This window comes from Pseudorca crassidens, chromosome 6 (assembly GCF_039906515.1).
Source record: "Pseudorca crassidens isolate mPseCra1 chromosome 6, mPseCra1.hap1, whole genome shotgun sequence".
Lineage (NCBI taxonomy): Eukaryota > Metazoa > Chordata > Mammalia > Artiodactyla > Delphinidae > Pseudorca > Pseudorca crassidens.
Window position 1 is genome coordinate 4,419,508 of NC_090301.1, and position 25,924 is coordinate 4,445,431.

Genomic DNA, 25,924 nt, shown 5'->3' on the forward strand with positions numbered 1-25,924 from the left:
AGATGACCTTTGGTTGTTTCTAGAAATAAATGTATTAAAAAACAGATTTGCCATGATTTATGGGGTTTTGTTTTGCTTTGCTTTGGTTTTATTTTACTTTTTAAATACAAAAAGAAGCTGTTTCCCTAAGTGTCTGGGGACAGCAGCATCTTAGAAATGAGTGCGCGTCTCCCCTTGGCCTTTGAAGGGTTGGCCTGCCAGGTGGATGGAGTGGCAGGTGTCTGGGGCGGCCCCTCTACCACGTGGGTTGCGGGGGGACACTTTGAGCCACTCACTCACCCTCCCTCTGAGCCTCAGTTTCTCCTTCTGTAAGAGCAGGATAGTGTCACCTGTTTCACAGAGCTGTTAGAAGGGTTTCCGGACCTGGCCGAGAGCTTAGACGGGTTGCCTTCAAGGAATGGTGGCTGATTGCTCATCGTCTTGGGAAATTACATTACGTTATCCCGATAACTGAATGATTTTGTACAAAGGAAAACTATCACGGTACATCACAACCTTTCTATGTAACAAAACAAAATATTTCAAAATAAGTTGTTGCCTAACACATGCAGGCCACTGATTTCAAAATATAAACTGACTTGGCCCTTGTTATTTGCTGCTCGTGTTACCAACCAGGATTCTCAGCCTCCTTAATCAATAGAAATTGATAAGAGGCCCAAAGAAATTCAGGCTAGGCGTTACTGGGGCCCCTGCTGCAGCTGGAGGGGGCAAACACAAGTAGCGGTGCCCTTGCTCACTCCCTGAGTGCAGGCGAGCTGGTTCCTTGTAGGAGGTGAGGGTAGGGGTGTGTCCAGGGGTTGGGCTGGAGGTCTAGCTTAGGTGTTCTGCCCACCCCTTTGGTGGTGGTGTGCTGGGGGCATGCGCAGTACCCTGCTTTTGCTCGCGACACCCTGCTTTTGCTCCCGGCTCCTCAGAAGTGGCAGTTGGGTTTTTGGTCTTTATGTATCTGGTTGTTCATGATTTGCCCCAACTGTGCATGCACGCAGTTATTTTTAGTCCCTTATAGTCCCTTTCTTTGCTTTTTGTTGCTGGAGGAGACGTTTGTCCAGGTGCAAGCACTGCAGCAAAGGGTCCCAGGTCCCAACCTGTCTCACTTAGATTTATGAACCTGAAATTAGTCTATTAAAAGTACAGTCTGGAAAAGCAGTGCCATTGGAACAGCCCAGCAGGGTCCGAGCCTCACCCAGCTGCAGAGGGAGGATTCGGAGATCCCCAGGGCAGCGGGTACTGCCCACCACGTACACTGTGTGTGCTGCACAAGGAAAATGTTTGCAAACCAGGAAAAGCAGTGATCCTGATACAGGCATGCATGAAAGGCTCTTAGGTTGAGCAAGGGAATCAGAGCCCGAGGAGGACACCCTGAATGATTTCTGTGATTCAAAAGTCCACCTCAAGATGCTTTGGGAAAAAAAGAAAACTCACCATTTTCTTTTCTGTTAAATGAGATCTTACAGTCTAGTTAACTGGGAACCTTTAGTTTGATTGTAAGTATTTTTTATTGAAGTATAATTGTCATGCAGGATCATATTAGTTTCAGGTATATATCATAGTGATTTGACGTTTATGTACATTTTGAAATGGTCAGCCCACAAAGTTATTACAATATTATTGACTACATCCCCTAAGCTGTGCGTTTCACTCCTGTGACTTATTTATTTTATAACTGGAAGTTTGTTTCTCTTAATCCCTTTCACCTACTTCTCCTGGCCTCCACCCCCCCCTCCCCCGCCCAGTCCCCCTCTCCCCTTTGGCAACCACTTTGTTCTCTGTAGCAATGAGTCTGTTTCGGTTTTGGTTTGATGTCCATGTGTATTGATTTTTAGATTCCACATATAAGTGAAATCATATGATATTTGTGTTTCTCTGTCTGACTTATTTCACTTACCATAACACCCTCCAGGCCCATCCATGTTGCCACAAATGGCAAGATTTCATTCTTTTTTATGGCTGAGTAATATTCCTGTGTGTGTGTGTGTGTGTGTGTGTGTGTGTGTGTGTGTTGTGTATTATATATATATTCATTTATTCATCTTCTTTATTCATTCATCTATGGATGGACACTTAGGTTGCTTCCATATGTCAGCTATCATAAATAATGCTTCAGTGAACATGTGTCTTTTCAAGTGAGTGTTTTTGTTTTCTTCAGATAAATACCCAGAAGTGGGATTGCTGGATTGTATGGTAGTTCTATTTTTAATTTTTTGAGGAATCTACACACTGTTTTCCATAGTGGCTGCACCAGTTTACATTCCAGCAGTGTAAAAGTGTTCCCTTTTCTCCATATCCTCACCAACACCTGTTATTTTTTTTTTTGGCTTTTTGATAATCGCCAGTCTGACAGGTGTGAGGTGGTGTCTCATTGTGGTTTTGATTTTCATTTCCCTGACGATTAGTGATGTTGAGCATCTTTTCATGTGTCTGTGTTGGCCGTCTGTATGTCTTCTTTGGAAAAAGGCCTGTTTATGTCATCTGCTCATTTTTTAATTGGGCTGTTTGTTTTTTGACATTAAATTGTGTAAGTTCTTTATATATTTTGAATATTAACCCTTTATCAGATACATAAGTTGCAAGTATTTTCTCCCATTCAGTAGGTGGCCTTTTAGTTCTGTTGATAGTTTCCTTTGCTGTGCAAAAGCATGTAGTCCCATTTGTTTATTTTTGCTTTTGTTGCCCTTGCCTGCAGAGAGAAGTCCAAAATAATATTCAGATTGATGTCAAAGAGTTTACTGCCTTATGTTTTCTTCTAGGAGTTTTATGGTTTCAGGCCTTACATTAAAATCTTTAATACATTTTTAATTTATTCTTTTTTTTAAAACTGTTTATTTTTTTTTTAATTTTTTTATCTTTTTGGCTGTGTTGGTTCTTCGTTGCTGTGCACAGGCTTTCTCTAGTTGCGGCAAGCAGGGGCTGCTCTTCATTGCAGTGCGCGGGCTTCTCACTGCGGTGGCTTCTCTTGTTGTGGAGCACGGGCTCTAGGTGTGCCCGCTTCAGTAGTTGTGGCACACAGGTTTAGTTGCTCTGTGGCATGTGGGATCTTCCTGGACCGAACCCATGTCCCCTGCATTGGCAGGCAGATTCTTAACCACTGCACCACCAGGGAAGTCCCTAATTTATTCTTGTATATGGTGTGAGATAGGGGTCCAGTTTCACTTTTTTGCATGTAGCTGTCCAGTTTTCCCACCACCATTTGTTGAAGAGACTGTCTTTTCTCCATTGTATGTTTGTGCCTCCTTTGTCGTAGATTAACTGACCATGTGTGCATGGGTTTATTTCTGGGAAGTATTTATTGTTATTCTTATTCTGCTTTATTCTTGCCCTGGGTCCCCAGGTCATCAGAAACTCAATGAGCAAAACAATTCTCTTCCTTTAGTCACCTGATCCCAGGATTCTTTTATCCCTACTCTAGGGCAGGACATTTGCCCTTATTCATCTCAGATTAGGGCCCATTACAAAGTCCTTTACTGCAGCATAGTAGAATGGTTAAGGCCAGGAACTCTGGAGCCAGCCTGCCTGGGTTCAGACTCTGATTCCACCATTTACTTGCAGGGTGAACCTGGGTGGTGTCTTGGCTTCCTGGTGCCTCGATTTCCACACATGCAAAATGGAGATAGTGCTAGCACCCAGGCAAAGATGTGTGTTAAGTATTAAAGAAATTGGTATCTGTAAAGCATTTAAAATAGTGTCTGACACACTGCACCCTGTGAGCACTAGGTAAGTGTTCACTGTTATTTTTTGAAATGGCTTATAATCGTGGGTTTAAATGCTCACATCACTCATGATTTAAAAATGCTTATTAAATTGTCATTTTTAATCTATTTAAGTTGGCCAAGATCAAAATGGTTAAGGTCACAATGTTGGCAAGGTGTGGGAAAAAGGGCTCTGTCGTACACTGTTGGGGGGAAGAGTGAAGCAATCCTGCAACCTCTTTGCAAGGCAGCTTAGCAATATCCATTAAAATTACAAATGTATATTTTTGAGAAGTATGATCTGTGGTACCCATAAAAAACCATTTTCAGACAAACTATTTTAAGCCAGAAGAAAACTATCAGTGAAAAGATACAAGAAAGCATATACAGGGTAAGAGCAGAGACTCTGGAGGTACATGCTTCGGGTCAAAGCTCCAGTCTGCCACTTCCTGGCTGTGTGACCCTGGACAAGTTCTTTGACCTCTCTGTGCCTCAGTTTCTGCATATATAAAATGAAGATAGTAACGGTACTCATACATAAGGCTACTTATTATGAGGAACAAATTAGTTAATATTTGTAAACCAGTTAAAATAGTGTCTCGCAAACTTTAAGTGCCATGGAAGTGTTTATTTTAAAACATTTTTAAAGAATGTAGGACGCAAAAGTAGCAAATTTAGCTCCCACCACTAATCAATTACAGGCTCAACTATACAGTTCTATTCCAGCTCTTAATTAAGCAAATCTTAAAACTACTACAAGTTTCCAGAAAGTAGACTTAATGGACTAGAAATTGTTCTATTTTTAATTGTTTTGCACCCACTTGAAGTTGTGGCATCCTAAAATAAAGATTTACCGTAACTGTAGTATGAGCAGAGGGCAAAAGAAAACCATCAGTGGGCTTCCCTCTTGGTGCAGTGGTTAAGAATCCTCCTGCCAATGCAGGGGACACGGGTTTGATCCCTGGTCCGGGAAGATCCCACATGCCATGGAGCAACTAAGCCCGTGCACCACAACTACTGAGCCTGCACTCTAGAGCCGACGAGCCACAACTACTGAGCCCACATGCTGCAACTACTGAAGCCCACAGGCCTAGAGCCCGTGCTCCACAACAAGAGAAGCCACCGCAATGAGAAGCCCGCGCACCGCAACAAAGAATAGCCCCCACTCGCCGCAACTAGAGGAAACCCGCCTGCAGCAATGAAGACCCAACACAGCCAAAAATTAAATAAATAAATTTTAAAAAATTAAAAAAGAAAAGAAAACCATCAGCCCTGACTCTCCCCACAACTTTTTTTCACTTCTTGCTGGGTTCTTCTTTCTGAGTAGATGTGTTTATATAAACACAGATATACAAGTATAGATATATTACTGTGAAATGAAATGGTGAAACAGAAGAGCTTATTTTTATAAACCAAGGAACGTCCATGCACACGCACCCGCATGCGCACGATCTTAAAACGGACCAACCGAAGAGCAGTTTACTCCACAGCATGAGGCATTCCACGTGTAAAATTAGCGCAGGAAGCGCGTGGCGCGAGCCCATGGGCTGATGGGGCGGCTCTGAGTGCTCCCTAATGATGACCTACCGGGGGCTGCGTGGAGCTGATTAATCTCTGCACTGACCACAGCGGTCATTTGTTGGAATAGACCCTCTCCCTTCCCCTCACTGCTCCATCCACGCCTTAAGTGACTACAATACCCCCAAGACCATGAGCTCCTCCAGGAAGTTGCCAGCATTAAATCACTTATTTGCAAGGGGATTTGTGACTGATAAATTGAACAGATTGTCATTTGGACAAATGTCCATTTTATCTTACTAATTTGACTAAGGATTTTTAAAGGCAAAGCCCATCAAACATTAGATAAGCATTTTAAGTTAATGGACCACAGAGTCCTATTTCTCCACAAACCCAGGAGTCATCATCTTATGTCCTATTTTTACAGCAACATCAATTATTAATATGTATATTTTTGCTGACAGAGGACCTTGCTATAAACTTAGGTTTCGTTAACTAGTTCTGGGTCATTAACTGTGGAAAGCTTGTAAATATAATGGTTTATTCACGTGGGAAGCCTTCATTAAGATGCATTATTCTACAGCTGATGTATTTCCGTATATAGTATATTATTGTGTTCTCTATTTCCCTTTAATATTCGTAATTTATTTTTCAATGAGTTGCTGTCTATGCGGTGAGTTAACAAATTTGAATGCCGTATGAACAAAGTTGCTAAACAGGAAAAAGATGTTGTAGCCCAAAGGAAAAGCTACTCATTAACATAAGAATCTACATATATTATAACCTTTAAATTCAAAAGCAACTAGCGAAAGAAGCTACAAATGACCCCAAATGTATTTTTGTCAGAGAAAGTCTATCTCAAGCAACACGCATGAATACACACATATTAACAGCCCAGCGTGGTGTAATAGGAGAAACACAGACCCGGAGGAATCCAGAAACCTTATTGCCAGCTTCTTCATTCACATAGGATGGCTTGGGAGAGTCATTAAGTGATGGACCTCAGTCCCCATCTGTTCAATGGGATAATCAGGTCCTTACTTCTGTCTCAAAAGATGGATGTAACATCAGTAAAGAAATGTAGAGAAAGAAGGTGTGGGACAGAGTGCCATGCCAATTACAGAAAATCTGATGAGCGCTGGGAGACTTCTGTTTCACTCGTAGACCATGGACGTGTTATGAAGTTGGCTGAACACTGTGTAGAGCTTTGCCAGGACACCAGTCAGAGTTGCCTGCTCATTAATTCACTTTTAGGGATTCAAAGGGGAAAAGGCCCAGCTCAAATATAGTTTGTAGGTGTGAATCTATGAAAAAAATATGCTATGATTTACCATAAGAACAATGTAGTGGGGGGGATTTCATATGATTCACTGATAAAAAATCATAATATTAAAGCAAGACTTCAAGACAATTTAACACATTCATCAGAGACAAAGAAATTTGGGTCAATTGTAGCAGAGATGCATTTGAACATCTTCACGAAAACAATGGACTTTAGGGTAGTCATTGGAGAGATCAGATAAAAATCTCTGTGTTAGTTATAAACTTCTATTTCAAAACACTAGGAATGTAAGACATTTCCTGAAAAATATGAGAATTGGATACTTCTTTAAATGATTAAATAAAGGGATTTCTTATCTCTTTATTTTGACACCAAGTAGATAATATAAAGTCATGGCTTTGAGCACTTACATCTTGAGTCAATTTAGATCACTGGCTTTTAACATTGTTCTTTAAAATGATTCTCTAATTCTTATTCTAGATCCACGTTCAATGTCATTTTAGGGGTTTTTCCCTATCAAGAGTTGTACATTCTCACGTCCTCATTATACTAAACTTAGACAGTTTGCTTAGTTTGTTACACATTCTAATACATATTTTTATCAAGTATTATATGTGTGATTTTCTTTTCATTTTTTTCCCCCTGGCTTTATATCGTTAAGTGGATGCTGTATTCTGACAGCATCTCAATTGTGGATTCAAGTAGAGAAATCACAAACCAAAACAATGGTCACATTCCCACCAACAGTGCAAGAGGGTTCCCTTTTCTCCACACCCTCTCCAGCATTTGTTGTTTGTAGATTTTCTGATGATGCCCATTCTAACCGGTGTGAGGTGATACCTCATTGTAGTTTTGATTTGCATTTCTCTAATAATTAGTGATGTTGAGCAGCTTTTCATGTGCTTCTTGGCCATCTGTATGTCTTCTTTGGAGAAAAGTCTATTTAGGTCTTCTACCCCTGTTTTGATTGGGTGGGTTGTTTGTTTTTTTAATATTGAGCTGCATGAGCTGTTTATATATTTTGGAGATTAATCCTTTGTCCATTGATTCGTTTGCAAATATTTTCTCCCATTCTGAGGGTTGTCTTTTTGTCTTGTTTATAGTTTCCTTTGCTGTGCAAAAGCTTATAAGTTTCATTAGGTCCCATTTGTATATTTTTGTTTTTATTTCCATTACTTTAGGAGGTGGGTCAAAAAAGATCTTGCTGTGAATCATGTCAAAGAGTATTCTTCCTATGCTTTCCTCTAAGAGTTTTATAGTGTCTCGTCTTATATTTAGGTCTTTAATCCATTTTGAGTTTATTTTTGTGTGTGGTGTTAGGGAGTGTTCTAATTTCATTTTTTTACATGCAGCTGTCCAATTTTCCCAGCACCACTTGTTGAAGAGACTGTGTTTTCTCCATTGTATATCCTTGCCTCCTTCGTCATAGATTAGTTGACCATAGGTCATAAATCAAGCCTTAGGAAATTGAAATTGTATCTAGCATCTTTTCCAACACAACGCTATGAAATTAGAAATAAATTACAGGGGAAAAAATGTAAAAAACACAAACACATGGAGACTAAACAATACATTACTAAATAACCAAGAGATCACTGAAGAAATCAAAGAGGAAATCAAAAAATACCTAGAGACAAATGACAACAAAAACACAACAATACAAAACCTATGGGATGTAGCAAAAGCAGTTCTAAGACGGAAGTTTATAGCAATACAATCCTACTTTAAGAAACAAGAAAAATCTCAAATAAACAATCTAACCTTACACCTAAAGGAACTAGAGAAAGAAGAACAAACAAAACCCAAAGTTCGTAGAAGAAAAGAAATCATAAAGATCAGAGCAGAAATGAATAGAAACAAAGAAAACAATAGCAAAGATCAATAAAACTAAAAGCTGGTTCTTTGAGAAGATAAACAAAATTGATAAACCATTAGCCAGACTCATCAAGAAAAAAAGGGAGAAGACTCAAAAATCAGTAGAATTAGAAATGAAAAAGGAGAAGTAACAACTGACACTGCAGAAATACAAAGGCTCATGAGAGATTACTACAAGCAACTATGTGCCAATAAAATGGACAACCTGGAAGAAATGGACAAATTCTTAGAAAAGCATAACCTTCTGAGACTGAACTAGGAAGAAATAGAAAATATAAACAGACCAATCACAAGCACTGAAATTGAGACTGATTAAAAATCTTCCAGCAAACAAAAGTCCAGGACCAGATGGCATCACAGGTGAATTCTATCAAACATTTAGAGAAGAGCTAACACCCATCCTTCTCAAACTCTTCCAAAAAATTGCAGAGGAAGGAACAGTGCCAAACTCATTCTACAAGGCCACCATCACCCTGATACCAAAACCAGACAAAGATACTACAAAAAAAGAAAATCACAGACCGATATCACTGATGAACATAGATGCAAAAATCCTCAACAAAATACTAGCAAACAGAGTCCAGCAACACATTAAAAGGATCATACACCATGATCAAGTGGGGTTTATCCCAGGGATGCAAGGATTCTTCAATATATGCAAATCAGTCAATGTGATACCCCATATTAACAAATTGAAGAATAAAACCATATGATCATCTCAACAGATACAGAAAAAGCTTTTGACAAAATTCAATACCCATTTATGATAAAAACTCTCCAGAAAGTGGGCATAGAGGGAACCTACGTCAACATAATAAAGGCCATATGTGACAAACTCACTCTCAGTGGTGAGCAAACATCATTCTCAGTGGTGAAAAACTGAAAGCATTTCCTCTAAGGTCAGGAATAAGACAAGGATGTCCACTCTCACCACTATTATTTAACATAGTTTTGGAAGTCCTAGCCATGGCAATCAGAGAAGATGAAGAAATAAAAGGAATACTTGGAAAAGAAGAAGTAAAACTGTCACTGTTTGCAGATGACATGATACTATACATAGAGAATCCTAAAGATGCCACCAGAAAACTACTAGAGCTAATCAATTAATTTGTTAATGTCGCAGGATACAAAATTAATGCACAGAAATCTCTTGCATTCCTATACACTAACAACGAAAGATCAGAAAGAGAGATTAAGGAAACAGTCCCTCTTCTTTTTCTTTATCTTCATCATTTTAGGCTTTGCAGGCCACATGGTCCCTGTCCCAACTATTCAGTGTGGCCGTTGTAGTGTGTAAGCCACCATAGACAGCATGTACATGAATGGGCATGGCTGCATTCCAATAAAACTTTACTTACGAAAATAAGCAGTGGGCCAGGTTTGACTCGTGTGCTATAGGTTACCAAACCTTTTTCTAGAGCAGTTAGTTTTTCCTCAAACCTGGATATTATCAGAATCACTTGAAGACTTTCCCAAACTACTAGTTTCTTGCTTCTTCCTCACCCCCAGGATGGAACTGGGAATCCATATTTTTTTTTTACTGCTTTTCAGAATTTTGAGGAAAAACATGAACTTGGAAAAAAAACCTCACTGGTATATTTGAAGATGTGTTGCATCTAAAATAATTTCCCTGAACAAAGTGACTACTAAAAACAAGAAAGGAGCAAATATAAAATAAGAAGGAATTTTGGGAAGATAAGAGCATGCTCTAAAAAGCAAAACAATAATAACCCCTCTAAAATTCTAAATAAATCCAAATAATAAATGGACATAACTGAAAGCCAAATTAATTGTGAAAGGTAAAGATAGAGAAATCTTCTGTAACATAGTGCGAGCAAGTAAAGGAGAGATGGACAATACAAGAGAAAAGGCCAGATCAATCTGGCGCTCTGCCATTTATGTAATATTTGTTGCAGGGAGAAAAATGGAGAAAAAGAAATAATAGAAGGAAAATTTACAGAGGAGAAGACATAATTCTTTATATTGAAAGGACCCACTAAATGGAGAATGTGATGAATGAAGAAATGCTCACACCTAGATTCATTTTGATAAACTTTGAAAAGACGAAGTGTAAAGCATCATAAGAGCAGAATAGCTTTACCTACAAAGGAACAATCATCAAATTTCCAACAAGCTGGTCGCTGGCAGCTCTGCCCATTAGAAGAAGTGTCCTCCAGGGTAGCTACTAAGCTGCCATTCAAGTGGGAAGGGCCAAGTGAGGACATTTTAGAAATGCAGGTACTTAGAATATTTGTGGCTGACCATATCCAGTCTGAAAGTTACACTCAAGGACATGCTTCACAACCTACATGTCCATCGACAGATGAATGGTTAAAGAAGATGTGCCACATATACACGATGGACTATTACTCAGCCAGAAAAAGGAATGAAATTGTGTAATTTGCAGAGATGTGGATGGACCTAGAAACTGTCCTACAGAGTGAAGTAAGTCAGAAAGAGAAAAAACAAATACCATATGCTAACACATATATATGGAATCTAAAAAAATGGTGCTGATGAACCTAGTGGCAGGGCAGGAATAAAGATGCAGATATAGAGAACGGACTTGAGGACATGGGGCGGGGGAAGGGAAAGCTGGAATAAAGTGAGAGAGTAGCATGGACATATATACACTACCAAACATAAGGTAGATAGCTAGTGGGAAGCAGCCGCATAGCACAGGGAGATCAGCTCGGTGCTTTGTGACCGCCTGGAGGGGTGGGATGGGGAGGGTGGGAGGGAGGGAGACGCAAGAGGGAAGAGATATGGGAACATATGTATATGTATAACTGATTCACTTTGTTATAAAGCAGAAACTAACACACCATTGTAAAGCAACTATACTCCAATAAAGATGTAAAAAAAAAAATAGAGAGAACAGTGAGACCAATAGCTCCCTCCCTCTGCTTGGCTCTAGCAGCCACACTTACACCTCTTCAGGAGCAGATGGGAGGATCTCTGTCTGCAGAAACCAGCTCAAAAGAAAGACATTTGGGTACTGATACTCAGATACCTCCAATAAAGCAGCTCTGACCTCACCAGTCAGCAACTCCCCTACACAGGTTCCAAACAGCTCTGGGAGCCTCCCTTCTAAATAAGCGTGAACCACAAAGGGTCACCAGTCACTTAGGAAAGACAGAGGCCCAACAGAAAAGAAACTGGAAGAAAAAAAAGAGCGGTAAAGTAAAACATAAAAAACAAAATTCTAAAAGTAATAACCTTATGGAAATAAAATAGGATTATCGAATCCAGAAATTAGAACAAAATTCCCCCAAACAGGAGAATCAAAGAACAGTTGAGGTGCTGCTGAAGAGTTCAAATATAATAATAGAGACTTCAAAAAATAAAGTTGAAAGAAAAAATTAAGAAAATCTCCTAGAAAATAGCAAAATGACAAAGAGATGGATGAGGGATACGTGTAAAGAAAATTGCAGGAGTTCTGAGAAGAAAAGAACTAAGAAAACAGAGGAAGGAAATTGTAAAGGAAGAGGAACCAAAAAAATCCTTGTAACAAAAAGATATGTATTTTCAGATTTAAAATGGTCCCTGGCTTTAGTTAGGTTGTATCCATACCTTGGCTATTGTGAATAATGCTGCAGTGAACAGGGGGGTGCAGATATCTTTTTAAGATCTTGATTTCATTTCCTTTGGATATATACCCAGAAGTGGGATTGCTGGATCATATGGTAGTTCTATTTTTAGTTTCTTGAGGAGCGTCCATAGTGTTTTCTGTAGTGCCTGCACCAGTTTACATTCCCACCGACAGTGTACAAGGGTTTCGATTTCTCCACATCCATGCCCAACACTTGTCATCTTTTCTCTACTTGATACTAGCCATCCTTTGCTGAATCAGACTATAGTTTTTGGATTCTGGAAGAATATTTCCTCAGTTTTGGGCGCTATGCACAGTGTAGGTGACACAGACACGACACACTTTTATGTTTATCTGCATTATTATTTTCTCTACCACTTTATTATTATTATACAATCAAATCACAATAGTAAATCAAGCCCTCATTTGTAGCATTTGCTAATTTCGACGGTGTAAGTATTCCTACAGCCAACTGCAAGCTGCTAACCTGAATGAACACAGGAAGGTACGCACAGAAGTGACAGCATTATTACAGTATTTTCACCTTAGAGATACAACAGACATAATGACATCAAGAGCATAGATGACAATAAAATCCAGTAAAAATAATTATGAAGCAGTGAGTTCTTGGTATCGGTAACTTGCGTTGTTAACATAATTTAATCCTAAATTTATATAATTTAGCATTTAAAAATAACTGTGCCTCACAGCAAGCTTGCAAAGTTTCTGAAAATCTCTCAACTGGATCTCATGAGTCATTACAGGCTGGCCCCAGCACACCACTGAATTTGTCCTTAATTTGCTAACTTACCTGGGCTGAATCTCTGAACTCCTTAGAGCTCAGGATCTTTAGCTCATACCTATGATTCCCATGTGTGTTCTTCTTCTCCAAGTCCCTTTTAGTTCTTTCCATCCCAACCCACAAGGTAGCACTTTTATAGATCATTTGACATGGTTCCCTCTTGTGACGGACATTACTCTTATCCCGCCAACCTCATTTCTTGAGCGGTTCTAAAGAACAGGTATTATGTCTCAAAGTGACTTTGTATTTTCGGTGACCACAGCCCTCCACATGTTGCTGGACCGGTGCTGAGCATTTGGTGGGCGTTCTACAGCTAGACGTTGTTGCCTTTCTGATCAGCAGATGTGGAGAGAGAACATTCTGACAATAAGATGTAATAGCGTGAATGTCTGGAGTCAGCTGAGAATTTCCTGCTCTGGAGAGTCTTCAACAATACAGGGGATGTTTTCAGAGTTGGTGTTGGTGTCATTTTTCTTGAAATCAGAACACCCAAACTCTTTTCATCAATTCTCGCTTCATTTACTTTCTAATGCTGTATTCTTTCCTCTCCCACTCACCAAGAAGATTTGGAAAACTTTACCTTCTGTAACTTGAATGATTTTTTGAATGATTTACCAAATAAGCATTTTTTAAGCTAATTACCAGTTTCTGGGAAATAGTACAGAGTGATCCCATACTTCCTCCCCATGGTTGTGAATTACTCCTTCAAGCCCTCCTGCAAGATCTGATTCTGTTGTCCTGTTTGTATTTCTTAATGGGTCTTTGGTAGAACACCATTGAAGATACTGACATATTTCATTATTGTCTAAGATTTTTCACCGCTCTGTAACCTTTATGATCTCAAACCTTTGGGCTTATATTTTCAGAACCCGCCTCCTTTGTTTAATGAAGTCAGTGCTGCATTAATCCAGGCTGACAGGGTGACCCACCTGCGGGATGAGGTGCAGTTAAAGCATGAGGAGGAATACAGAGATGCCTTGGTTACAATCAAGGATGACTTGAAACTAATAGAAGGTCCCGACATCAAGGAGAACCTCCAAGATGAGATCCGGCGTTGGTTCATCGAATGCAGGTGAGTGTAGGACATCTATCCTGACAGTCGCTTCTGTGGTGGTTGACATTCTTGTGTGTTTTTAAGCACAGAAACATGTTGATATAGATTCATGTGGTTTTCTGGCTTCATTTTAGAAAAGTAGAATGTGAAGGCTAAGAATTTAGGAACTAATTCTTTTTTTAATGAAATTGCTTTTGTTCCTGGTTTTAAATACAGTCTATATAATACCTCTATAGCCACATGAAATTGAACGTCATGGGTGGATGACACAGCCCCAAGATGGTAAGCCTTCACAGGCCAGGTCTGTCTGAAATCCGAGGGGTCCGGCCACAAGCAATCCATGCTGCCCTTCCTTCTGGGATTTGACCCTAATTGTATGAGGCTCCACAGTCTCAGTCATGCTCCTTCTCTGTCATAATCCCTTGAAGCAGCTGCTGACTCTGCGACCTGATGCCTGGCCCCCAGGCCTCCCGTGAAATGATGGGAAGGTAGCAGTTCTGGGGACAAGGCCTTATGTATATTAAGACCATCTTGTATTAAGGGTCTGCCTATATTAAGGGTCTTCTTTAATGCTCTTAAGTGAAATGTTAAGCAATTTAAAGCTTGTTTTCAAAAGGTGGTGTTTGTTTACAAAAGATGTGCTCCTTTATTAGAGAAGTACAGTAGAACAAGCACTTAAAGAACACAGTACAAGTTTCCACACAGTAGAACAAACGCTTTGTAGGCAACCCAGTTGGAGCAGCTTTAAACTCTATTTCAAGGGCTTCCCTGGTGGCGCAGTGGTTGAGAGTCTGCCTGCCGATGCAGGGGATACGGGTTCCTTCCCCTGTCCGGGAAGATCCCACATGCCACTGAGCGGCTGGGCCCGTGAGCCATGGCCGCTGAGCCTGCGCGTCCGGAGCCTGTGCTCCGCAACGGGAGAGGCCACAACAGTGAGAGGCCCGCGTACCGCAAAAAAAAATCTATTTCAAGAGGGGAAGGAAAGAGAGCAGATTGTGTGATCAGTCCCAGGGCCATGGAAGCAGACTCGCCACCTGTCTTCTTTGGTGGGTATTGTGCTGTACCATATTAGGTTCAGAGACACTCAGATTCCAACTTTGATGAGCTCGTCAAGACCAGGGAATTTAACTTGTTGGCAATAGAAAACCAAACTCCTTCTCAAAACATTACATTAAAAGATGTTTATGTCTGTGGTAGGCAGCCTCCCAGATGGCCTCTGCTGACCCCACCTCTTCCTCTGGTAATGTCCTCCCTTTGAGTGTGATGTAGACCTAGAACTTCACTTCTAAAGAAAAATATATGGGGAACTTCCCTGGTGGACCCGTGGTTAAGACTCTGCGCTTCCACTGCAGGGGCACAGGTTCAGTCCCTGGTCGGGGAACTAAGATCCCACATGCTGCGCAGTGCAACCAAAAAAAAAAAAAGAATAAAAAGAACATGGCAGGGGACTTCCCTGGTAGTCCAGTGGTAAAGAATCCACCTTACAATGCAGGGGACGCGAGTTCGATCCCTGGGCAGGGAACTAAGATGCCACATGCCGTGGGGCAACTAAGCACGCATGCCACAACTAATGAGATCACGTGCCTCAACTACAGAGCCCACGCACCCTGGAGCCCTCGCGCCACAACTAGAGAAGAGAAAACCCGCACACCACAACTAGAGAGAAGCCCAAGCACTGCAATGAAAGATCCCTTGTGCTTCAATGAAGATCTTGCGTGCCACAGCTAAGACCCGACAGAGCAAAAAATAAATAAAATTAATAAATCTTAAGAAAACAAATATGGCAAAAGAGGTGGGGTGGCACTGCCATCTTGCTTGCCTCTCGCCCCCCTCACTTGCTTTCACCCCTGGCTCTGAGAGGGGTCACCTGCTGCCCAGCAGAGGGGCCCTGTGGAAGGAATGGAGGGAGGTTTCTGGTGACAGCCAGCAAGCAACTTGGGCCTCCTTCCAGCCTGAGAAGAGCTGAATCTTGTCCACAGCCACACACGTGAACTGGAAGGGCATTCTCCCCAAGGCGAGCCTTCAGATGAGGCTGCAGCCCCAGCCAGCACTGTTTGCAGCCTCGTGGGAGACCCCGAGGCAGAGATACCCACTTGAGCCACATCTAGTTCCCTACCTACAGAAACAGTGACACAATAAACATGTGTGGTTTCGGTCACTAAGTGTTGGGGTGACTTAGCATGCAGCAACAGATGTCTAACGTACATCAATTATTTTACAATGATTCAGAAAAACTTGAACAATCATAAGCTTCTCTTGTGTTAATTCTGTATGGGATTCTAACATGCTATCTCCTCAATGATACTTAAATTTTATAACAAAGTTTCTTCAGGAATGTTTGATATAACAGTTACATGCTTTTGATTGGGGAGTTCTGTCCTTTATTATATAAATAGGGCTTTCAAATAGTTATGGTTTTTTTTTTTTTTTTTTCTTGCGGTACACGGGCCTCTCACTGTTGTGGCCTCTCCCGTTGCGCAGCACAGGCTCCGGACACGCAGGCCCAGCGGCCATGGCTCACGGGCCCAGCCGCTCCGCGGCATGTGGGATCCTCCCGGACCGGGGCACGAACCTGCGTCCCCTGCATCGTCAGGCGGACTCTCAACCACTGCGCCACCAGGGAAGCCCATAGTTATGGTTTTTTAAAATTCAAAATCGATTAATTTTGTGAGCTTTTCTCTTTATATTGTATTTATCAGGGATATTTTATTGCCAAACGGGATATTTTAAATGAAAGGAATATTTTAAAATGAGAAATTTGACACTGTATTAATTCTGTACTGATAACTGATAATAATAAAGAGATAGAGAAAAGATGCTGATAGGGAGGGAGACATTTATATATGCATATATCCCCTCTTCACTTTATCAGCTTCCTCCTTACTTTTTTTTTTTTTTTTTTTTTGCGGTACGCGGGCCTCTCACTGTTGTGGCCTCTCCCGTTGTGGAGCACAGGCTCCGGACGCACAGGCTCAGCAGCCTTGGCTCACGGGCCCAGCCGCTCCACGGCACGTGGGATCTTCCCGGACCAGAACACGAACCCGTGTCCCCTGCATCGGCAGGCGGACTCTCAACCACTGTGCCACCAGGGAAGCCCCCTCCTTACTTTTAATTCTGGTGATGGCTTCATGGAGACATAAGATATACATATACATGTGTGTCTGTGTGTGTGTGTGTATGTGTATATATACATATATATATATATATATATAGGCAGATAGATAGATATCTCAAACTTATCAGATTGTACACTTGAATATGAACAGTTTATTATATATTACACATCCATAAAGCTGTTAGAAATAGATCAAAGATATATCAACAAAGATGTTAGTGTTTCAGTTTTTTAAAATAGCATGTTTTTTTGTTATTCAAACACCAAAACCCAGTATTCCAATCACTAGCCTTGTTCTCAGACTACCCCGCTACCCCCCTGCCAAACTCCCACTCACAGTATAAGAAAAACTTCATTGGTAACAATTGTAGGTAACAATCTCTTCTGGCTTAAATAGCCTCTTGAAGGTTGACTGTCTATTTTGAGTAAATGTGCAGTCACTTCAGATGCCTCCCTGTCACGAATGTCCCTGTTTTTCTTCGCTTTGTGGCAGCTGACTGCAAAGGGAAGTTACCAACCTTCACAGCATCGGCTGGGGGCCAGCAGAGTGAACAGCATCTGGGCTCGGGCTATGTCAGCGCCCTGGCTGGTTTCCACAGGCGGGTGGTGTAGCCATCTGGTCCACGAGGAGAGACCAGTCCACCTGGTCTTTGGGGACCTCCTCCTGTGGCCTGTGGTTTCTGCCACGTGCCCTCATTCACTGGACAGCTGCGATTCAGGCCTCTCACTTCCTGAACAGGCCTCATCCCGCTGGATGCTGGTTCCTTCAGGGCACCCACACTCCCCAGGAGCGTACAGGGTGCCCTTCTCAGGCCTTGGGGGACGGGCGGGATCTCTCAGACCTTCCACCAGCAGGTCCCCTCCTCCTGGCTCTGTCCAACCCCATCATATGCTGCACACCCAGGAAGACAAGCACTGCCCAGATGGTCCCTGATGCTCTTCAGCCACTCCACGGTCTCTGCTGGGATCTCAGCACTCATCCCCTCCTTGACTGAGACCCCTGGAGGATGGGGCCCAAGACTCAGATGGTGTCCCCACTTGTCCACCTTCTCCTCCCTTCCCCCACCACTCTGCCTCACCAACTTCTTGTTCAAATCCATCCTCTGTATGAAACCCTCCCTGAGTGCTTCCCTACAGTTCCTCTCCATCTCCTCCTTGAGCTCTGCCCGCATCTTCCCCTTCCCGCTCCAGGCGATCTGCATAATCACAGAAACTGGAGCCTTGCTTCCTGAGAAATAGCTGTGCAGCCTTGGGCCAGTCGCTTAACCTCTCTGTGCTGTCAGTCTCCTCATCTGTGATATGAGAACAAGACTCAAACCTATTTTGTGGGGTTGTTAAGATACGGGAGACTTCGACCCCAGTATGCAGACCATTATTATTCCTACCGTATTGTACACATCTGCTCATTCATATGCCCCTCCCCCAGATAAATGGCAAACCCTGTGAGGACAGTGCCTCGTGCTGAGGAGAGAGTGGTGGATACAGTCCCCATCCAAGCAGTGGGTAGTGCAAGCCAGCAGTATTGCCCTTTTCCTTTCTTATCTAATTATATAATTGTGTCTGGAGGAAATATACTCAGGATGATTTTGTGCAATTGTGGAACTTTAAGCAGAAAGGCATTGTTTCAAAAGAACTGTCTTCTGATTTTATCACCTTGGTTTATAATTGAAACCTTCATTTTCATAGTTAATGAAGATGATATGCCCTGTGTTCATGAACTTTCCTTATCAGCAACTTTCCTCCCTTTTCTCAGGACATCAGAGAACAGATGCCCACAACCATGTTTTCTACAAATGAAATAATTCTTTAATTTTAGATAGACTTTTATAATCCAATTTATTGTTAGGTGATATAACCAAGTTGAAAGCACTATGTACAATTATAACTCCAAATAAGCTAAAATATGTAAAATATATGTATACACACATATACAAAGATATATTCACACATGCATTTAATTTATTAAATATATGTTTGCATATGGATGGGAAATTTCTGGAAGGATACACTAGAAACTTTATTAGCATGGCCACCTCTGGGGACAAGAGTAGTGATGTTACTTTTATCTCATATTCTCCTGTACGCTTAGAAGTCTTTCTTCCAATAAGTATTATTTTTATAATGAAAAAGCCTAGTTAAAAATATATTAGAAGTAAAAGAAAGGCAAGAAGTTAATTTGGGATGATCCAAAATAAACATTTGAAATGTTAAAACACCCTAATTTTTTAAAAAGTATATTGATGCAATACCTGCAGAACACTCCTGGAAATTCTTTTGATGAAAGAATAGGGCGCCTTGCGGTTGGCAGTAACTGTGAGTTGCTCCCCCGTCTGAGGTGCTGGGAGGGTCATGGGAGACTCCTGATGGCCTCCTGGGAGCAGCCCCTCCCATTGGCTCTGGGCTTTCTTTGAAGACCCAGCCCTCCCGGCCAGTCCCCTTGAGGACATTCCATCCTGCTGTTACTGACCTGACAGTTTGGAGGCTGAGTTAGAGCAGCTCCCATGGGTATCCTGTGTGTAATTCACAGAGACGTAAAGATCCCTCCTTTTGAAGTAATGTAAGGTCGAGGGCGGATTTATTTTCATAATTGGATTACATTTATCTGATTGACTTTGATAAAATCCCTTTCCTTGCTTTTTTAAATCAAAGACAAATAAAAAGCAAATATTATCTTTTGAAACATGAAACGTGATCAATCTTCAGGATAAATTCCAACAGGACATACAGTGACAACTAAAAAATGACTAGAAGTTACAAATATAAACTCCCACAATTTTGCATACTAATTCTTAGCTGATTTAATCAATACTTGTAGTTGCCAAAAGTTGCCCAGTATTTTATCAAATACTAGGATTTGTGGTTCAAGTTGATTTTTAAATTATTTTAAAGGAAATCTTTTTTTTCCAGTGTTAAAACTAATACATGCTCATTGTAGAAAATTTACAAGACAGTTTAAAAAAGAAAATTTAAATTGTCTATAATTTTAGTAGACAGAGATAGCTACTATAAAAATTTTTGGTAAATTGCTTTCCAGTATTTTTCTCTCATGTATATATTTTAACTACAGTTTTATGAATCCTTTTACTAATTTTTAAAAATTTAACACTGGGTTTCCCTACGTCCTTAAAATATTTTGCAAAAAGATGTATTTCATAATCGCTTAACGTTCTGTTGGGTGGATGGACTGGCTAATGAATCAATGATGATCTTTTTAATATTTTGTCAAATTGATAAGAGAACAGTGCTGTCCCTTAATTTGCATTCATTTTATTATTTGGAGGGGTTGAAAAATCTTTTGGACTTTTTGTCAATAGCATTTCTTCTGTGAACTGCCCCGTCATTTATATGCTTCCCTTTGTGATGTCTTTTTTCTTAAGTGACCTCTAAAATGTAGGATATATATAAAGTAGTTTAACCCTTGCATTAATTTGCAATTAGTGCTGTAATGCATGACCACAAACTTGGTGGCCTAAACCAATAGAATTTTATTTTCTTCCAGTTCTGGAAGTCAGGAGTCTGAAATCACGGACTCGGCAGGACTGTGCTCCCTCCGAAAGCTCTAGGGGAGAGTCGGTTCCTCACATCTTCCGCTTCTGGAGGCTGCCGACACTCCTTGGCTCGTGGCTACATCACTCCCATCTCTGCCTCGTGGTCACTTGCCTCCTTCTCTTCTGTGTGTCTAATCTCTCTCTGTTCTTCTCTTATAAGACACTTAGGATTTCATTTAGGGCCCACCAGGATAATCTTATCCCAAGATTCTTAATCACATCTCAAATATAGATATCTTTGTCTTATAAATAACATTCAGAGACTCCAGGAATTAGGACCCAGTATCTTTGGTGGCTGTCATTCAGCCTACCACAATCCTCAGCAACTCCATGAGATAAGTACTCTTCTTTCTTTCATTCGCTGGCAGCATTCCTAACGAAGGAAAAAATGAGAAGTTCATAGTCCTCTCGGTCAGCACTGTCCAATAGGACTTTCTGCAGTGGTGGAATTGGTCTGATGTGTTCTGTCCACTCCAGTAGCCACCAGCCACATACAGCTATTGAGCACTTGAAAGACGGTAGGGTGACAGAAGAGCTGAATTTTTAATTTAATTTAATTTTAATTCATTCAAATTTAAGCTTAGATAACCATGTGTCATTAGGGGCTACCATATTGGATGGCACAGTCGTGGGGATTCTTGTTTCCAGAAAATCTCTTGCTATCATTAGTATTTCTTTTGGCTTGGGACCTGTCACAAACCGTCATCTAAGTGTTACGATCCACGGATGAGCTTCATTTTGAAGTATCATAAAGTAACCTCATCCAACCCTTAGGGTGATAAAAGGAGAACCTTGAAGTCCGTGGGACTGTGGGCTCTTGTCCGTGAAGATACAACAGCCTCTTCCCCCATTTCCCTCACGAGCATCAGAGGCACCTGAGTAGCTGTCAGCTCTGAAAACCGGGCCAAATCGAGGCCTTTGTCTCTTTGCAATTGGTCCTGTGTGGACCACTTCTCCCCACCTGCATTTTTTAACTGAGTTTGTTGAAACTATGTCCGGCATCCAGCTCACCTTCAATCTAGAGAGAAGTAAGACCCTCAAATGGGGTGACAGCCCTAGGATTGGCCCTGTGGCAGTTCTTCTGGGGTTTTAGCAGGTTCCTTTTAATCTTGAGGAATCTGGAAGTGGTAGTAAATTACATAGCCTTATTCCATTTTTTAAGCCAACACACAGTCAGTCAGAGGTGATGGCTAAGAGGAAGGGCTCTGGGGGCTTTGCGATGCTGTTGGTCCTCAGCAGGGTGAGCCTGACTGCGAAATAAAATGCCTTTTAATCTTATGATGTGATGGCATCTATCATGCTCTCTATAATAAACAAACACATTACAAATCACACACGCACACACAGGAGGAGTGGTCTGAGAGCCAAGCTGCCTGGGTTCAAGTCCCGGCTCTAGCACTTACAGACTGTGTGTCCTTGAACCAGTTGCTTAACCTCTCTGTGCCTCCGTTTCCTCAACTTAAAATGAGGATATTAACAGTATCGACCTCATGGATAGGATAACAGAGAATAATACATATAAAGCCCTTAGAGCAACGTGTGGCATATGATACAGCCTCAAGAATTATTTTAAACATACAGGAAGGCCGGTACATTCTCAGACACACAGTTTGCAGTTTGGAAGAGTTGCCGTAGCCATAGTGCCCTGCGTTTTCCCTCTTGGGTCTGGAGCCTTTATATTCGCCGCTGTAAGCATCTTTTCAAGTGCTGCCTCCTGATCTGCAGGAGAGACTGGCTGGGGATGGAGGCGGAGGAGGAAGGGCTGCCAGTGCTGGGGGTGGGGATAAACTGAGGGATAATAACAGGGTAGGCGGACAAAAAGTAGACAGGGTGGAATGTGCTCTCAGTCCCCAGGGCGGGGGAGCCAGGACGTAACATGTCTACAGATCACTAGCAGACGTACATCCTTCCTGGAAGAGGCCTTGGAATGCTTTGTTAATTTTTTTGATTAAAAAAATTAAGATATAATTTAAATGCGGTAACGTTCACCCTTTTGGGTACAGTTCTGCAGGTTAAGCTTTGTCATTTTAAGATATGTGGACCTGGAGGGACCTGCAGATTTGTCTCTCGCCCGCACAGTTTATGCCAATCTAGGGCTCCAGGAGTTTACGCTGGAGGGGGCTCAAGAATTATCTGCAAGTGGAGAGGATGGTGCACTCACCACCCAGGAGAACTCCCAGACACGTGCAGAAATTTGCTGAGGATGGGGACGTGTTTGGAGCGAGGCGGAACGACGGAGTTTCCTATCAGCCTGGAAAAGTGTATGTCTCTTTTGGAAAAGACTTTCAGACCTCTCCCATCCAGCCTCCAATGCTGTCCCCCTGCCAGGACCTCCCGGGCCTGCACCGGCTTCCATCCCTGTTCACTCCTTCTGAACTTGCGTACCTGTCTACTGCTCCTCCAAGGGGGACCTCGCCAGGCGCTTCCCACGGATGCTCTTCTGGGATCCCGAGGCTTAGAAAGGCTGAGTGCCTTACTCGGGGTTCATGGCTCGTGAGAGGCCATTCATACTCCAGTCTCTTGATTCCAAAAGCGATGATGCTCCCCCAACGGCAAATGTGTCTCCTTGTTCTGAGCATTCGAGCAACGGAAGGCTTGTCCTGTGTGTCTTGGGCTCCGTGGTCATTTCATAGGAAAAGATGGCCGTTGCCCAAGGCCGTGTTGCTCACTAGGTACCACCCGGAAACCAGGAGCTCTCCTTGTTCCTGACTCCTTCTCTGTCCCTGCTTCAAAGCCTCTTCCCGCAGAGTGAGGTGATGGTCTGTGTAGGTAAGAGGGAGAAAGACAGAGGAATCGTGGGATTTGAGAAAACTGGCTGATCCAGTTATTGTACAGGTGACAAAAGGGACCCAGAGGGGTCAGGTAACTTGGCTAAAAACTTGGGTCGCTACGGGCAGAACTAAAACCAGGGTGAGCAGAGCAATGAAGCCTGATTATTGTGTAAAACGAGATGGGTTCTCAGGGAAAGGTTCAGAATTGTTCCGAGGACTTTTAAGGACACCGGAAAGAAACCACTAGAATGTTCACAATAGGTATCTTCCCGGGACTGGGACCACGGCTCTGTTTGTTCTTTTCCTTCGTATTCCAAATTTTCTACATTGAGCATGAGTTACTTTCAGAAAGAAAAAAGAAATTTCAGGAGGACAGTGGGGAAGGGTTGGCCAGAGGAGGTGATTAGGGGTCGTTATTTTGAATTCCTTGCGTAATGATATTTTCAGTGAATTCTCAAAAGCAGCTGTGGTCTGTGGAGGAGATGTGAACACATGTGGATTACTCCTGTGAGAAGGTGAATAGCTTTTTTTTTCTCTGCCGTTTGCTTTGGTGGAAAATATATTAGGTTGAATGGAAGACATAAGAAGAGGTGGGTGAGAAATCAAGGTTATTCACAGAGGCCTTGGGGACAGGTGCACACCTGCGTGAAATCATGTATTTTGCTGTCAGTCGTCACAGTAAATCAGACTAAGAACACCCAGCAGCTACAGGCTCTCTGGGCTTATCCAGGCACCAAGTCATGATGAAAGACAGGCCCTGAGGCTCTTTTGCAAATGCAGCAGCCAGACTCTCTCTCTATGGTCCACGGTCATACCCCTGGCTCCCAAGGTCCCCCCACCCCCACTGAGCCTCTGTCTTTCCCTCTAGATTGCAAGCCTTTGCGGGGGCAGGGCAGCAATGTCCTCTTTGGTTTTCTTCAAACCCAGCACAGTGCCTGAGATTCAGCAGATGTAACGCGTGTGCTGAGCTGAGCTGCGGTCACGGGCAGAGAAGAGCTGAAGGTCCAGCGAGATACTGTAATTAACGTTGGGCCAGATCGCAGTGCCTCTCACGCTGCTGCATGCTTCAAAAGCTGCTGGACAGCCCGTCAAAACGGGTTTTACCCCCCACCCCCGAAGTTCTGATTCAGTAGACCTTGGGTGGGAACTAAGAGTCTGCATTTCTTTTTCTGTATAATTACTTCCCATTCGTTTTTGTTTGTTTGTTTGTGGTACGTGGGCCTCTCACTGCTGTGGCCCCTCCCGTTGCGGAGCACAGGTTCCAGACGCGCAGGCTCAGCGGCCATGGCTCACAGGCCCAGCCACTCCGCGGCATGTGGGATCTTCCCGGACCGGGGCACGAACCCGTGTCCCCTGCATCGGCAGGCGGACTCCCAACCACTGCGCCACCAGGGAAGCCCACTTCCCATTCTTTTACTGATTTATTATTGTGCGTGTGATAAGAACACTTAACATAAGATCTACCCTCCTAGCAAACGTTTAAGTGTACAGTGCAGTATTTTTAACTATAGGCTCTGTGCTATACAGTAGATCTCTAGAACTTACCCATCTTGTATAACAGAAAGGTTGCATCATTTGACTAATACCTTCCTGGTTCCCCCTCCCCCCAGCCCGTGGCAACCACTGTTCTACTCTCTGCTTCTCTGAATTGGACTATTTTAGATTTCTCATATAAGCGACATCATGTAGTATTTGTCCTTCTGTGTGTGACTCACTTCACTTAGCACAGTGTCCTCAAGATTCATCCATGTTGTCAACTATGGCAGGATCTCCTTCTTTTTATGGCTGGATAATACTCCATCGCATGTATGTACCACATTTTCCTTACCCCTATATGTGTTGACGGACTTTTGGGTTGTCTCCATATCTTGGCTCTCGTGAATAACGCTGCAGTGAACAAGGATGTGTGTAAAGAGAAAAACGTTTCCTCCTGTGTGTGTCTCCTTTACTCACCCACATCCATGCTGTCTTCTGACACCACGTGGGGGTGTCCACACATCAAGCAACTCTCTGCAACATCAGCTGCGTGTCCTACAGTTCAGTGGAGTTCTGACACTCCCTGGAGAGAGCCTCAGACCCCCCAAGTTAAGGGCTCAGTCCCACAAAACTGCTTCCCCCAACATCAGATGTCAGTGTCAAATCCCAGGTTGTCACCTGTGCTGCTGACCAATCGGCTATAAATCGGGGTTCCCATGACTCCCCGCTTGGGTTCCATAATTTGCCAAAATAGCTTATAGAACTCAGGGAGACACTTACTTACATTTACTTTTTGATTATAAAGGGAAATGGTAAAGGATACAGATGGACATCCAGATAGAAGAGACGCACAGGGCAAGGTGTTGCGGGGAGGGGCACGGAGCTCCCATGCTCCAGGCACCACCCTCCCAGCTCCGCCACGTGTTCACTGATCCAGAAGGTCTCTGAACCCCATATACTTCGGGAAATTTTATGGAGGCTTCATCACGTAGGCGTGATCGATCATAAACTCAATTTTCATTCCTCCGCCCTTCCTGGACAGTAGAGGGTGGGGCTAAATGTCTCAGCTTCTAATCGTGGCTTGTCCCCGCCCCAGGAGCCCACCCAGCATCTCCTCATTAGAACAGAACTCTCTCCTGTCACGGAAATGCCAAGGGATGTAGGAGCTCTGTGCCAGCAGCCGGAGGCAGAGACCAATCGGTACC

The 25,924-nt window shown here is 42.5% G+C and overlaps 1 protein-coding gene across 1 annotated transcript in view; it reads left to right on the top strand.

The window, feature by feature from the left end:
* IQCA1 (IQ motif containing with AAA domain 1) overlaps nucleotides 1-25,924 on the top strand; it is a 172,295-nt gene that overhangs the window by 24,973 nt on the left and 121,398 nt on the right. The window contains exon 6 of the mRNA XM_067740134.1: nucleotides 13,622-13,827. Within this exon, the coding sequence (XP_067596235.1) occupies nucleotides 13,622-13,827 (206 nt within the window). The remainder of the gene's footprint in view (nucleotides 1-13,621; nucleotides 13,828-25,924) is intronic.